The sequence below is a fragment of the Sinohyriopsis cumingii genome, unplaced genomic scaffold (assembly GCF_028554795.1).
Source record: "Sinohyriopsis cumingii isolate HCF-2022 unplaced genomic scaffold, ASM2855479v2 utg000131l, whole genome shotgun sequence".
In the NCBI taxonomy this organism is placed as follows: domain Eukaryota; kingdom Metazoa; phylum Mollusca; class Bivalvia; order Unionida; family Unionidae; genus Sinohyriopsis; species Sinohyriopsis cumingii.
In genome coordinates, this window is record NW_028315872.1 from 987663 (window position 1) to 1004685 (window position 17023).

The following is a 17023-nucleotide window of genomic DNA, read 5'->3' on the forward strand; positions in this document are numbered from 1 at the left end:
TTCAATAAATGCCTCAGCGGGTAAGAAATATCTACTTGTATCCTGAACTTGAAGTTCGATACGCCCACCCTCCCCCGTTAATTTGGCTTTTTGCATCATAGAAATAAAATTGATAATCACGTACCGATTCATCTTTGAGGACCGGTTCATCCATTTTAAATGCCGAGTCGGATATACGTTTAAACATTTTATTACATATCTTCGATTTAAATCAATTATCGACGATCACGAAGTCCACTTTCTGCTATCAAATTTGCAGTAATATTTCTTTGTACTTCATCACATTCTTGATCCATCAAGGCAGCTAGTTTTTTAATTTGTGGCTTGATTTATTATTTTACTGACGTCTGCGGGCATATCTGTAGTGCTTGGTAATTTTACTGGTTGTGATTTTCGGCTTATTAATCGTGCATTTTAATTTTATTTACCATTTATATAATCATGATGACTAGAGTCACTGTAATCATCAACAAATTCATTCATCGGTAAGTTCTCGGTAAACACCAATCTCCATGATACCACCTTAAAATAATCGCCGACAAATATCAGCTGCTTCATTAATTATTTCTTGTGAATTATTTCCGGCACGTTTTCCCCCTATGAGCGATTCTAACCGTGACACACCATTGAGGATATTATCAGGACAAAGAGAATTATTTTCTCCTGATGTAGTCAGGAAACCACTTCCTACAGCGCTCGGAGGATCATCATCTTCCTTTCCTGCTAACATCTGTTCACTTTTTCTTCTAAACTCCTCAATTTGTTCCCTCGATTTAGTACGTTGTCGGGCGTATAATCGCTGCAGAGGTGAAGGTTTTTAATGCGGTGAAGAAGATTGTTGTTGTTCTATCTGTTACAGAGGTGGAGGAAATTGATATGAAGGTTCCTCCTGGGAAGGCTGCTGTTCTATTTGTTCCAGTCTCTCTCTATCAAGTCTTTTAATTTCTTTAACAAGTGCATCGTATCTATCATCATTATTTTTACTTGTTTTATTTTGTAATATATACGATATACCCATTTAATAAAATTTTCATTGTTTTTTCATAACCGGGTTTTAAAATATCAGATTTATTAAATATATTAATATTTTTTTCGGGTAAATCAGCTTCTTTAGTATTTCTAATATCGTCGATAAACCCTTCGTTAAATTTTGCAATCAATTTAACGTTTCCTCTTCCTGTTTTAGGTTTAGGTGCAAGTTTTTTCTTCACGTCAGCGACTTCAGTATGAAGTTTTCCAATACCTTCAAGTATTTCTTCATCGACTGGTGGAGGTTGAGCTGCAGCTATATTAGTTGGAAGATCTTTTAAAATCTTTTTTGTTTGTTTGGTTCTTCTTGCTATTTTTTCAGTTTGTTCTGCGGTTTGTTTTAATACTGGAAAAATACCCTTTCTCCTCTCCTCTTCCTCCTCCTTAATATCTCCCCATATAGTTTTTTCAGCAGCTGCTGCAGCTTTCTCAGTAGCGGCAGTGACGGGTTTAAAGTTTTTTAGTGTCTTCTTCGTACTCAACTTGGGCTTCCTGCTGCGCTTGTAGGTTTCTTCTAAATGAATCTCTAACAGGAAGAAATTTCTTAATTGCTCCTAATCGTTCTCGAGCTATTCTTGCAGTATAAGATTCCGGATGTACCATTTTATTATAACAATAATTGTTTTAATTAATAGCAGCAGGAAGGGCGTGACCTCATATATGTAAACAATGTACATACGAAAAATAACCTGTGACCTTATTATTTTATTTTTTCGTATGATGTTTTGTTTTAAGCAAATTATATTTCAACCAAGTTCGCCCTTCCTGCTGCTATTGCTGACAGGTCTTTAGTTAATTTTATCAAGATTATTGTTTTTTCCTGAAAATCAGAACATCTTGAATTTCGTTTGGACAACCGAGAAATAGAATTTATAATCTTGTTAATTAGATCTGCATCATGACTTGTCAGCACCCTTGCTTTTAAGAGTTTAACCAGAATTGGCAATACGATCCTGCCTCTCAAGGAATTGGCAATACGATCCTGCCTCTCAAACTTGTACCCATCAACAAGAAAACAGCTGCCACTAAAAGACGAATTAATTTTGTTTTCCGTTATCGTAACACTATCTACATTTATACTGATTAGAACTGCACACATTTATGTGAACCAGCATCTTACGCTATTTATGTTTAAATCAACAATATTAATGCACTTTTGAGGTTTCTTCCTAGTAACAGGAATACTCAAGAAAATATCTTCTCTGGTTGGACTACGTCTGGGAGTGTGAAAATAAGTTTTAAAATAATCCTGCCAAGGCAAAGTCTTAAAATGCTCCTGCCAAGGCAAAGTCTTAAAATGCTTCTGCCAAGACCAGGAAGGAACATGCTCCTGCCAAAGCTGGGTTTTTCTTTGTTTCTCCCAAGCCATGTTTTAGATATTTCCTGCCAAGGCTGGGTTTTTTAATTGTTTCTCCCAAGCCTTGTTTTTTTATATTTGATGCCTAGGCTGGGTTTTTCATTGTTTCTCCCAAGCATTGTTTTAGATATTTCCTGCCAAGTCGGGTTTTTTCACTATTTCTCTCAAGCCTTGTCTTAGATATTTCCTGCCACGGCTGGGTATTTCATTGGTTCTCCCAAGCCTTGTTTTAGATATTTCCTGGCAAGGAAGAGTTTTTCATTGTTTCTCCCAATCACTGTTTTCGATATTTCCTGGCAAGGCTGGGTATTTCATTATTTCTCCCAAGCTTTGTTTTAAATATTTTCCGCCATGGCTGGGTTTTTCATTGTTTATCCCAAGCCATGCTTTAGATATTTCCTGGCAAGGATGGTTTTTCATTGTTTATCCCAAGCCTTGTTTATTTATAAAATGAATGAACATATAAACTTATATTATTTTCCTTTAATGTACAGTTCTTTTACTGGCAAGTGAATTGAACTAGAAATTCCCAATTATCATGAAAATGTGCATATCCAATTGTCATGAATGTGGTCATATGAAATTATCATGAATGTTGACATATGGAATTATCATGAATGTGGGTAAATGCAATTGTCATGAATGTGTGTATATACAGTTATCATGAATATGAGTATATGCAATTATCATGAATGTGTATATGTAATTATCATGAATATAAATATTTACAACTATCATGAAGGTGGGCATATGAGATTATCATGAACATTGATGTATGTAATTTTCATGAAAGTGGGTATATGCAATTATCATGAATGTGTGTATATGCAATTATCATGAATGTGAGTATAAGCAATAATCATTAATGTGTGTACATGTAATTATCATGAATATGTGCATATACAGTTATCATGAATACGTGTAAATGCAATTATCATGAATATGAGTATATACAAGTACCATGAAAGTGGATATATGCAATTATTATGAATATGAGTATATAAAATTATGAGGAATGTGTGTATATGCAATTATGAATGTTGATATATGTAATTGTCATGAAAGTGTGTATATGCAATTATCATGAATATGAGTATATACAATTATCATGAATATGGATGTATGCAATTGTCATGAATGTGTGTAAATGCAATTATCATGAATATGAGTATATACAGTTATCATGAATATGGGTACATGTAATTATCATAAATATGGGTTTATGCAATTATCATGACTGGGTATATGCATTTATCATGAATATGGGTACATGCAATTATCATGAATATGAGTATATACCATTATCATAAATGTGGGTATATGCAATCATCATAAATATGGGTACATGCAATTATCATGTGGGTACATGCAATTATCATGAATATGATGGGTACATGTAATTGTCATGATTGGGTATATGCAATTATCATGAATATGGGTACATGCAATTATCATGAATATGAGTATATACCATCATCATAAATGTGGGTATATGCAATCATCATGAATATGGGTACATGCAATTATCATGTGGGTATATGCAATTATCATGAATGTGAGTACATGCAATTATCATGAATGTGTGTATATGCAATTATCATGAATATGAGTATATAAAATTATAATGAATATGGGTATATGCTTATAAAGACCAATCAGTAACGTCACTACACTCAATGAATATCAATGTAAATAGTGACACTATAATTACTTATTTCTTTACACTTTTATCATAAATTGTTTGTAAATACTTTATACTTGAAAGCAGCAATATTATACAGATCACATACACCAGACCCATGATAAATTTGTTATATATAGACACTAGTAGGGCATTGATGACTGTCAATTTAACATAAACCAGACCTATAACACTAAATGCCACAGTATGTCTATCATATATCTATACACTCTCTATAACTATAACATTGAATTGCCACAATATGTCTAGCATATTTCTATATACTCTATATAACAATAACACTTAACACCCACAATGTCTAGCATATTTCTATACACTATATATAACAATAACACTGAACACCCACAATGTCTATCATATTTCTATACACTCTCTATAACTATGACATTGAATTTCCAAAGTATGTCTAGCATATTTCTATATTCTCTCTATAACTATGACATTGAACTGATACATTATGTCTAGCATATTTCTATACACTCTCTATAACCATAACACTGAACTGCCACATTATGTCTAGCATATTTCTATACACTCTCTATAACTATGACACTGAACTGCCACATTATGTCTAGCATATTTCAATACACTCTATATAATGATAACACTAAATGCCACTATGTCTAGCATATTTCTATACTATCTACAATTATAAGACTGACATACTTATGGTGCCATTATGTCTAGCATATTTCTATACACTCTATATAACAATAACACTAAATGCCACTATGTCTAGCATATTTCTAAAATAATAAAATAAACTAGAGACAAACAGTCATACATATAATTATATTGTTATAAAGGATATACAATATATCAATGTAAATTATACAATTTTATATAGTGCATTAGCATTAAGTCCATTAGGATACAGAGTATCTAACTTATGAATCCAGTAAGTTTCTTTTATGAGTCTATTCATGTCACCATGCACAATATCTATTGGCATGAAAGAAAAATCAAGTAGAGAGTGCTTACTGGTGTTAAAGTGTGTTGAAACATTAGAGGAAAACTGAGGATCTCTATAATTTTTTATATGAAAGTGATGATATATATCCTTTATAACAATATAATTATATGTATGACTGTTTGTCTCTAGTTTATTTTATTCTTTTACTAATTCGTTTCATTAGAGACTCGTGTATCTTTTAGATCCTGTCATATAGAATTGTTATAATGATGCATATCATTTATGACGTTACGCAATGACGTAATTGTTGTTTTAAAATAAAAGACGTCATCCGTTACTTTCAAAACATTTCATGCCTGAAGAAGCATACATTAAATGCGAAACTAGTTGCACAGAATTTTCGGCGTTTGTGTTGTTTTTTTATCACAAAAAAATAGCATATTTCTATACACTCTCTATAATTATAACACTGAAATACTTATGGTGCCATTATGTCTAGCATATTTCTATACACTCTATATAACAATAACACTAAATGCCACTATGTCTAGCATATTTCTATACACTCTATAATTATAACACTGAAATACTTAATGGTGCCATTATGTCTAGCATAAACAAAGACAAAAAGATGCACATATTTAAATGCCACAAAATACACAATAAATTTTAAGGTGTCAAACTGAAGAAATTTTAATAACTACATGAGTCATGAAAATGTGGGACCAGATTTAGCAACTGTTATATGGAAACTGGTGTCAGCAAAATATACACACACATATATATGTACACATATACAGATGACAATGTGGTCTAAAACTAGTTTTTCTGGTTCAATCCAGTTCATTCTAGTTAATCCTGGTTCAAAAACAGTTCTAACCGGTTTAATCCAAATAGATTTCATGGTTTTAGTCCACTTTGGACTGGTTTTGACCGGTTAGAACTGGTTTAAACCGGTTCCATCCAGATCAAACTGGTTCCATCTGGTTCAGTCCAGTTCATTCCAGTTTGTCCTGATTCAAAACTGGTTCAAACCGGTTTATTTCAAGTAGATTTCATGGTTTTAGTCCACTTCGGACTGGTTTTGACCAGTTAGAACTGGTTTAAACTGGTTCCATCCTGATCAAACTGGTTCAATCCAGTTCATTCCAGTTTATCCTGGCTCAAAACCGGTTTAAAGCCAGGACTAACTGGAATGCACTGGATTGAATCAAATGGAACCAGTTTGATCTGGATGGAACCAGTTTAAACCGGTTCTAAACGGTCAAAACCAGTTCTTGTATGATCTCATTGCACGTTTAATTTATACCTAATACAAAATAATACACTCAATTTATTTGAAAATGGAATAATCAAACACAATATGTTAGGGATGCATACAATCAACTTATTCCAACTGTTTTAATTTATATTTTATTTAAGTTGTATTTGATTTTATTTGATTGTATGTGGGTTTTGGAATCTTTTTATTTTCTTTAATGTCAATATAATGTAATTTTGTTTACAAGGAATTTGATGTTTTCCAGAAAATTCAGTTTGGCCTGTGTTTTCTTTAGATACCTAATAATAGAAACAATTGTTTCTATTTTTGACATAGTTGCTGGCCTTGATTGAGGGTCAAGTAAACAACTTTTTCTAGGAATAAAATGATTGGTTCGTATCAAGTACATGCAGAAGATATGTGACTTTTACATGTAAACATGGGGCCCCAAGTGGTCTAAAGCACTCTCCGTTACGCATCTCTGCCATCTCACCTGTCTGCGTGGGTTCGAGTCTAGGATTCGGCGAATGTGGGTATGTGAGAAAGCTTGCCAGTAGCTTCTCGTAGGTCAGTGGTACTTCCAACGGTTTCCCCGGGTTCTTCCTCCACCATTAATACTGGCCGCCATGCATAGCCTATCGTTTGCTGAAAAATGGCATTAAACCCCACAATAACAATAACAATAACTACATGTAAACATGATCACGTCATCCTTTATTTCGCAATATATTTTGCAATTAGGCATTTCAGAAATTGCAAAATACTTAGTATAAATAGTAATGCTTAGAGAGAGAGATAGCAGAGTCCAGGGCTTTAAACACTTAATGTCAAGTTGTGTTCTTCTGTTGTGACCAGAAATGAACTTATGAGTTTTTGAGTTATTAATTATTTTTCTCCAAATTATTTGAACTCTCAAAGAATAATTGATTTCTCTGGAAATATTATTGTATTCATACAGAATTCTTGAACAAGGATATTTATTGAAAATTTTGTTTGGATTTCCAAGACCGGAGGATAAATTATTGTGTTTGTACAAAGAACTGTAGATGTCAACACAGTACCGGCTACAGGATACTTCACCTTCCATGTTGGATTCTTCATTGGCAGTCAAACTTGAAACCATTAGAACATTTCAATATTAGGTCTGCAAAAAACTTTATTCATGGATTATTCTTGTATAAATTTTGGATTTGATTCTGGAAATGGTAAGTTCTCATATTTTTTTCATTTTACAGTATTTTGCCTGGGAAATATATTTTTTGTTATATTTTTAAAAGCTTGTTGTTTTCATTCTTTCTTGTGTTACTGTCTATTCGAGCCTAAACACATAACACAACCCTGATAATAAAACCCATAATCTGTATGGGATGCATGTAACCAATTGATTTCAACCATGATAATCAAATACATAATATGTTAGGAATGCATGCAACCAATTGATTCCAACCTTGATAATAAAACCCATAATCTGTTAGGAATCCATGCAATCAATTTATTCCAACCCTGATAATAAAACCCATAATCTGTTAGGAATCCATGCAATCAATTTATTCCAACCCTGATAATTAAACACATAATCTGTTAGGAATCCATGCAATCAATTTATTCCAAATCTGATAATTAAACACATAATCTGTTAGGAATCCATGCAATCAATTTATTCCAACCCTGATAATTAAACACATAATCTGTTAGGGATGCATGCAATGAATGTATTCCAACCCTAATAATAAAACCCATACTCTGTTAGGGATGCATGCAATCAATTTATTCCAAGCTCAATAATCATACACATAATCTGTCAGGGATACATGTAAACAGTTTGTTCCAAACTCAATAATCATACACATAATCTGTCAGGGATACATGTAAACAATTTGTTCCAAGCTCAATAATCAAACACATAACCTGTCAGGGATACATGTAAACAGTTTTTTCCAAACTCAATAATCAAACACATAATCTGTTAGGGATGCATGCAATGAATGTATTCCAACCCTGATAATAAAACCCATAATCTGTCAGGGCTACATGTAAACAATTTGTTCCAAGCTCAATAATCATACACATAATCTGTCAGGGATACATGTAAACAGTTTGTTCCAAACTCAATAATCATACACATAATCTGTCAGGGATACATGTAAACAATTTGTTCCAAGCTCAATAATCATACACATAATCTGTCAGGGATACATGTAAACAGTATGTTCCAAACTCAATAATCATACACATAATCCGTCAGGGATACGTATATACAGTTGATTCCAAACTCAATATTCAAAAACACATAATCTGTCAGGGATACATGCAGACAATTTGTTCCAAACTCAATAATCAAACACATAATCTGTCAGGGATACATGTAAACAGTTTGTTCCAAGCTCAATAATCAAACACATAATCTGTCAGGGATACATGTAAACAGTTTGTTCCAAACTCAATAATCAAACACATAATCTGTCAGGGATACGTACATACAGTTGATTCCATACTCAATATTCAAAAACACATAATCTGTCAGGGATACACGCAGACAGTTTGTTCCAAACTCAATAATCAAAGACATAATCTGTCAGGGATACATGTAAACAGTTTGTTCCAAACTCAATAATCAAACATATAATCTGTCAGGGATACATGTAAACAGTTTGTTCCAAGCTCAATAATCATACACATAATCTGTCAGGGATACATATAAACAGCTTGTTCCAAACTCAATAATCAAACATATAATCTGTCAGGGATACATGTAAACAGTTTGTTCCAAACTCAATAATCAAACACATCATCTGTCAGGGATACATGTAAACAGTTTGTTCCAAACTCAATAATCAAACACATAATCTGTTAGGGATACATATAAACAGCTCGTTCCAAACTCAATAATCAAACACATAACCTGTCAGGGATACATGTAAACAGTTTGTTCCAAGCTCAATAATCAAACATATAATCTGTTAGGGATACATACATACAGTTCATTCCAAACTCAGTAATGAAAAACATAATCTCAGCTGTTTGAGATTTTTCTTCTAATTACTGCAAGAATATGTATGTTTAATATTACTGAAACTTGCCTTCAGCGGTGAGGTAGGTATGTTTATAACTCACATATCTGAAACTTGTCCTCAGCTGTGAGGTAGGTATGTTTATAACTCACATATCTGAAACTTGTCAACAGCCGTGATGTATGTTTATAACTCACGTTTCTGAAACTTGTCAACAGCCGTGATGTAGGTATGTTTATAACTCACATATCTAAGATCTGTTTCAACTGAATGACATAAATGCTTATGATTCAATTTTGCTGATGTAATTGTTCTTGTTAAATGTGGATGTTTTTCCTGTGATGGGATATTAATTCAACACATTTCAACATCTCTCAATTTCTGAGCCTCTTCCTTTAAGTAAATATATATTATGATTCATTCTTTTCAGATTGATTCTTCTATTGAGGGGCATCCATCTGGCTTCCTGAAGACTTTTCCTTTGACTCCAGTGCTTGTAGTCTTGATGTCACATTCTGTAACACACCCTCAACAGTTTCTATCTTGCCAAACCATGTTTTGAGTATATCTAGGTAGGATCCAGCAGGGATTGCTGAAACTTGAGTGCGCTGAATTTCCTGTAATATCTTTGCCTCAAAAGCAGTGTCCCCACACTGCTGGCTGAGTGTTGTCAATATTGAGCTGATGTCACTCCAGTAAGTCTGGAAGTCATTGGCATTGATCTGGCATGACTTAGCATGACCATACAGTTTGTTTCTCTCTTCTCGCAGTCTTTTGATCATGTCCTTTTCTTGCTGACTCAGTGTTGGCACAATGTTCTGAAAGAGGGCTGACAGCAGGGTGATGTCATAGTCATCTAGGTTTGTATCATCACCACTTGGTGGAAACATGATGTCCATCTGGGATTGGTTAAACACGCTGGTAAGTTTGTTGATAGTACTCATGTGTTTGACAAGATATTGGTCCAGAGTGCAGGTGGAGGTGACCATGTGATGACTTAGAAGTTGTCTCAGTACCCTGGATCCGACATCAACTAGAAGATATGCAATGCACATAAACCTGTCAGTGTCACTGGTAGGTGGTGATGGCAGGGGACTAGCAGATGCTGAAAGATAAAAATAATTGTAGAAAAGGTTCAATACATTTATAAATGTTCTGAAAATAAACATATTAAGCATAAATGCTATCATATAGATTAGTGAATTTGTACTGAATGTACTGATAATATATATTTTACATAAAATCATTTTCATGCATGGATCTTGTTCATTAGCAACCTTATGATTATTGTAGACCTGATCACATAAGGGACTCACCAATTTTTCAATGTAATTGGGGGGTGGGGCCAGGGCTGGATATGTTAGGTTTAAAATTCAGTGTACACACACACACACATGCTTAAATTCCAGGTCTGCTGAAAAACCAATATAAATATGGCTTCCAGAGTAGCAGCAAACCCACCTCATTAATATACTAAGCAACAAGACATGATACATCTTTCCATATCAACATGATACATCTTTCCATATCAACATGATACATCTTTCCATGATATCAACTAAATGGACTGTAATATTATTATAAAGACTGAAAGAAATAAAGCGTGAAGTACACATGATTCAATAGTTGTCGATTAATGTTGCATTTATTCAAATGAACTCAGCATAGACATCTATATTCGGGAACAACATTTGTATTATATTGTACCAATATTAAACTTAGTAATGCAGAAGAAAACTGATTTACTGTCCTATTTTGGAATACATATCAAACATGTTAATGTCACGTGAGGGTTTTGTACGGGGTATATCTGTCGATATATACCATATCAATCTAGTCCTCTTGCATTCTAGAATATTGATGTAGTGTCCTATTTTCGAATACATATCAAACATGTTAATGTCACATTAGGGTTTTGTACTGGGTATATCTGTCGATATATACCATATCGATCTAGTCCTCTTGCATTCTAGAGAGTATGTTACTATACGCAATATCGATCTAGTCCTCTTGCATTCTAGAGAGTATTTTACTATATACCATATCGATCTAGTCCTCTTGCATTCTAGAGAGTATTTATGTTACTATATACCACATTGATTTAGTCCTCTTGCATTCTAGAGATTTTTTCTGATGCTGATAGATGTTGTTGATGGTGAAGATACAGTTCAGCAACTAAACACCAAGCATTATTATTATTATTCCATAGAAGGCCCCTGATCCAGACATGATCCCAGCATGGATCCTGAAAGCTCAAGCAGAAGAGTCTGCACCATACTTGAGTTACATTTACCAGAAATGCCTCACAGCAGGTGTGTAGAAAACAGTGAGTGATGTGTGGAAAACAGAAAACAAGGTTACAGCTATCCTCAAAAAGAGAAAGATTCAAGGCCAGCAATTCTAGAAATGTTTCCCTTTCCATGTATATGCTGCAAAATGCTTGAACACATCATAGCAACAGGTTGCATCATCTAAAGATCATTTCAGCATCCTAACAGACTGCCAGCATGGTTTCTATGCCAGACAAAACTGTGGAAGACAGCACATAACCCTAGTGGATGAGCTCACCAAAGCCTTAGAAAGAGGAAAGTTGTATGACCATGTGGTCCTTGACAGTATTAAGGCTTTCAATCATGTCCCCGATGAAAGAATCCTCTAAATTGGACCACTATAGCATCAGAGGTAATACGCAGAAATGGATCACGTATTTCCTGACAGTCCAATCGCAGACGGTTATAGTAGATGAAGCAACATCAGACCCAGCACTGGTTGCTAGTGGAGTATCTCAAGGGAGTGTTTTGGGTCCCATCCTCTTCCTGCTGTTCATCAATGACCTATCTGAGAGTGTCATATCAAACACAAGACTTGTTGCAGATGTCTGTATAGTCTACAGGGAAATAAATGCCCCCAAGGATTGTGAGATCCTTCAAGAAGACCTGAATTGACTGGCCCTCTGGAAAAGAACTTGGAATATGTCGTTCCACCAAGAGAAATGCAGCATCCTAAGAGTTCACAGGAAGAAATCACCAATCTTGTCCAAATATACTCTTAGCGACACAAGCTAGCCACTGAGCAGGCAACAAAATATCTCGGGATGGAATTGTCCAGAGACAAGATAATATAAAAAAGGGAACAGTAACCTTGGTTTCCTGCATTGCAACCTTCAAATCAACAATAAGGAAGTAAAAAGTGCAGCATATTTCATGCCCGCTCAACCAGGTCTTGAGTACTGCTCAACAGTGTGGAACCCATACAATAAAGACCAAATAAATAAGATAGAGATGGTTCAGTGGAGAGCTTCTAGAGTCAACACAAAAAGATACCATAATACAGGTAAACCTGTTTAACAGCACCCTTGGTTCCAAAGCCTTGATGGATTAACAATTTTGCTACACTAACCAAGGTCATGTAATAACAATTCAACAATACAGGTATAAATGAAACGGGTTTATTAATTACTGGTCTTGCTAAGAATGTTGCTGTACTACCACTCCCAAAGTGGCAAAATGTTAGAAATTTACTGGAACTGTAGAGTTAATCACAAAGGTCTGGAAGTTGAGGGATGTCAGGATTATTGTCTGTTACATAGTTGGTTGCTTCACTATGGATTTTTATGCTGCAGGTGGGACATCCAGAGTACTTGAAGTTGAAGCCACAGGATTTGCAGATGTACTTTATTTTTAAACATTTCATTCAAGCGAAGTTGTTTCATGTGTTTTTATCTTTCTCTGTGTAACTTTTCATGCATCAAATAAAAATTCATTAGCACTTGTTCCATCACGAAGGTATGTTGCTCTAGCCCTATGAATAATTCACCCAACAACTCAATTAGTTTGTCAATAGTAAGTCTTTCAGTTACATCTGTTTCATATTCATCACTGTTATCTTCATAATTTTCATCATTTTTATCAGGATTCAGAACAATATATATAGCTTCAGAATCAGTATGGTGATAAACATCTGGTATTTCTTCATTGACATTCATCCACTCAACCAGATTTTCTTCATTAAACTTACTTGCTATATCCTTGGCAACAGGTCCTGTAACACATTTTGCATATTCAAGCAACTCATGAACAACTTCTTGCTTCTTTGGTACATTAAATCCAGTGAAATCATTGTCAACACTTTCATGAGGTGAATTTTCAAACATCAGGGCAGGACACAACTTATCCCAGCCTTTCTTTATTGATGATGCTTGTACCTTCTCCCAGCCACAATCAATTAACCATAGCATGTCTTTCATGTTGAATTCTTTAATAAATGTCTGTACAGACTTGCAAGCATTAACCACATCTAACATACATTGCACGAAAAGTGAGCAATACTTTGCCTTCATAGATTGCAGTGTTCCTTGGTCTTGGGGTTGGATAAGTGATGTACAGTTTGGTGTAAATACACTATAAACATTTTTCTTGCACACTGTAAACAGTTGATGAACCAATATCTATGTGTCACACAGCAGCGGGGGGGGGGGGGGGGGCGAATCCGACATTTTGTCCAAACGTTATTTGGCTTAATTGTTACTTTCTGCACTCAGCGGATCCGGTGTCGTCAGCGCCTGGTAAAAAAAAAACGACGTCGTCGTCGTTGTCATCGTCGAGGGGCCAAATCGACAATTGTCCGGACGTCATTTGGTTTAATTAATACCTTCTGCGCGCCGATCCCCAGCGTCGTCAGCGTCCGGTAAGCACATCGACGTCGTCGTCGATGTCATCGCCCCCCTGCTGCTATGATCTTACAAACAGAGTGATCACTAACTCCTCCTCTTGTAAATCAATTAGGTTATTTGACTGATCTGTAATTCTAAAATTAATTCTCGTTAAAAACCGATTATGGCATCTCATATAGACCGGATTAATCGGACTCTCAACGATCAAAAATCCCGGAGGGGCTGTTGGTGAAAACGAATAAAGGATATACCCCTGTTGAGCTTGATTTGATTGCTTGGTATCCACCTGGTAACTCCCTTCGATAACATCACACACCAGATTGATTGCTATCACCGATGCAATATTTACGTTGTGTGGAGCAATATGCCTACCACCATCTCCGTTATCGTATCTGAGGATAGTTGATGGGGGGGGGGGGGCGTCCGCGGGTGGATTCTTAGGCCATCCTAGTATGGTTCTTATTGAACTGTTATAAATATCAACCATATACCCCGGTGTGCTTATTTCAATCGTCGACGATAACGTCGGTTCATGAACCGTAATAGCGATTTTTGATTCTTTTCCTGTGATCGATTTTATCCTGCGTTGAAATTCCTTATTGATTTGTTCTATTTGGTATGACCCAGTTGGTATTGTAACCTCATTCCAGTCTGGGGTCCCATCGGGCTTATTTGTCCATGCAAAAACCAGCGAGTTATTAGGTTGCTGTCCGTTAAATGCGTCCGCTCGGATATTAGGCCAACTGTGATATACTCGCAATTTTGCCAGCGCTATTTCCTTCACTGGAACCGGCGACGGGAAGTTCACACTGAATTCTGGCTTCGTTGACGTTATCGATATCATATTTGTTTGTACCGGAGTGGTGTTCTCCGCGATCCGCTGAAGTAATTGAGACCCTTCGGGGGTCAGCGACATTATTATTATTCGTTGTCTTTAGTGTCTAATTTTAACAACCAGGTGGTTCCGGCTTCCAGTTAAAAATCCTCGATTTTTGACATCGCGGAGCTATACAACTGGACCATCGTGGAGAATTCAACATCGGATATGAACAAATTATCAATCGATAACGAGATCAACCCGGATAATTTCGAGTACGCGTCGGATACTATTTGATGTTTTACTGTATACTCGTCGAGTTTTTTCTGAAAACACGATGATATCTTTTTAGTGATTGCGTTGGCGACTCCAGCAATTGTTGTCATCGCGGAGATAGCGATTGGAACAGCGATCGGGGCTATCGTGGTTACCGTGGATAAAATAACACCGGTACCGGCTACTATACCCGACACCGAGTACACGACCGCGTCGATGGTGGTTATTTTTCTGCGGTATTTTTTTTATTTTTGCGCGGTATTGTTCGGAAAGCGTTTTCAAATTCGCGGAGAATTCTTTTGCGGTATCGAATCGATATTGATGTGACGTCGGTGATACCTCTGATTCAATTACCCTGGTGGTCATTTTTATTTTAAAAGAGCTAGTGTTTTCAATTACTTACTTAGATCAACTGCAAATTCTGCATACCATGTGATGTTTGTCCTAAATAGACTGCTATCAACGGCCTTAATTATAAACCGTTCAATTGTATCCTTGTCAATGATTGTTGATATTGTATTGTTAAACCCGGATGAACTCGACGATGATATACTGAACTGCATCGCCGAAATCAATGTCAATCGATAAATGCCCTTAACAGTTGCGGTAATATTTACTGTATTCTGTGTAGGAGTCCAATCGAATGATCCATGCCGAATTGTGTATACTGTGTTGATGGTGTTCTCATGAGGGATTTTTATTTTTTCGAATTGCTCTGCTACTCTCGGTAGTCCGTCTTTAATCGTTTCAACATCAGTTTTGATTATTTCTATTTCCCGCCGACTCGCGTCTATATTATTCTTGTTCGCTGCAACCCTAGAAATGAGTATATCTATTTCCTGTATATGCGCGTCCACATCTTTTTTGTTCGCTGCAACCTTAGTAATGAGTGTATTTATTTCCCCTCTATACGCGTCTATACTTTTTTTGTTCGCTGCAACATCAGTTTTGATCGTTCCTATTTCCCCTGTATGCGCGTCTATATTCCTTTTGTTCGCTGCAACATCAGTTTTGACTGTTTCTATTTCCCCTGTATGCGCGTCTATATTCCTTTTGTTCGCTGCAACATCAGTTTTGATTGTTTCTATTTCCCCTGTATGCGCGTCTATACTTTTTTTGTTCGCTGCAACATCAGTTTTGACTGTTTCTATTCTCCATCCATGCGCGTCTATATTATTCTTGTTCGCTACAATATCAGTTTTGATCGTTCCTATTCTCTGTTCATGCACGTCTATACTTTTTTTGTTCGCTACAATATCAGTTTTGATCGTTCCTATTTCCCCTGTATGCGCGTCTATATTTCTTTTGTTCGCTGCAACATCAGTTTTGATCGTTCCTATTTCCCCTGTATGCGCGTCCATATTTCTTTTGTTGGCTGCAACATCAGTTTTGATTGTTTTTATTTCCCCTTCATACGCGTCTATACTTTTTTTGTTCGCTGCAACATCAGTTTTGATCGTTCCTATTTCCCCTGTATTCGCGTCTGTATTTCTTTTGTTCGTTGCAACATCAGTTTTGATCGTTCCTATTTCCCCTGTATTCGCGTCTGTATTTCTTTTGTTCGTTGCAACATCAGTTTTGATCGTTCCTATTTCCCCTCTATACGCGTCTATATTCCCTTTGTTCGCTGCAACATCAGTTTTGATTGTTCTTATTTCCCCTGTATGCGCGTCTATATTCCTCTTGTTCTCTGCAACATCAGTTTTGATTGTTTTTATTTCCTGTCCATTCGCGTCTACATTTTTTTTGTTCGCTGCAACATCAGTTTTGATTGTTTTTATTTTCTGTCCATACGCAGTGATATCATTTATAGTTGTTGTAATCTCATCCGGTTTGGTATTATTTTTACCAAAGAATTTATCAAAGTTGTCATCGATCCTGTTAACATTTTTCCGTAACGAGGTAAATTGGCCCGACAGCGTTGTAAAACCGTCTCGGATTAATGTTATCGTCGATATATGTTCACCCGGTTTGAGTCGTCCGTC

The 17023-nt window shown here is 35.7% G+C and overlaps 1 protein-coding gene across 1 annotated transcript in view; it reads right to left on the reverse strand.

Annotated features, from left to right (window-relative positions):
- Positions 1-2854: 2854 nt before the first annotated feature.
- Positions 2855-17023, reverse strand: part of LOC149774810 (uncharacterized) — a 138986-nt gene continuing 124817 nt past the window's right edge. The window contains exon 13 of the mRNA XM_089944732.1: positions 2855-10378. Within this exon, the coding sequence (XP_089800858.1) occupies positions 9714-10378 (665 nt within the window). The 3' untranslated portion in view covers positions 2855-9713. The remainder of the gene's footprint in view (positions 10379-17023) is intronic.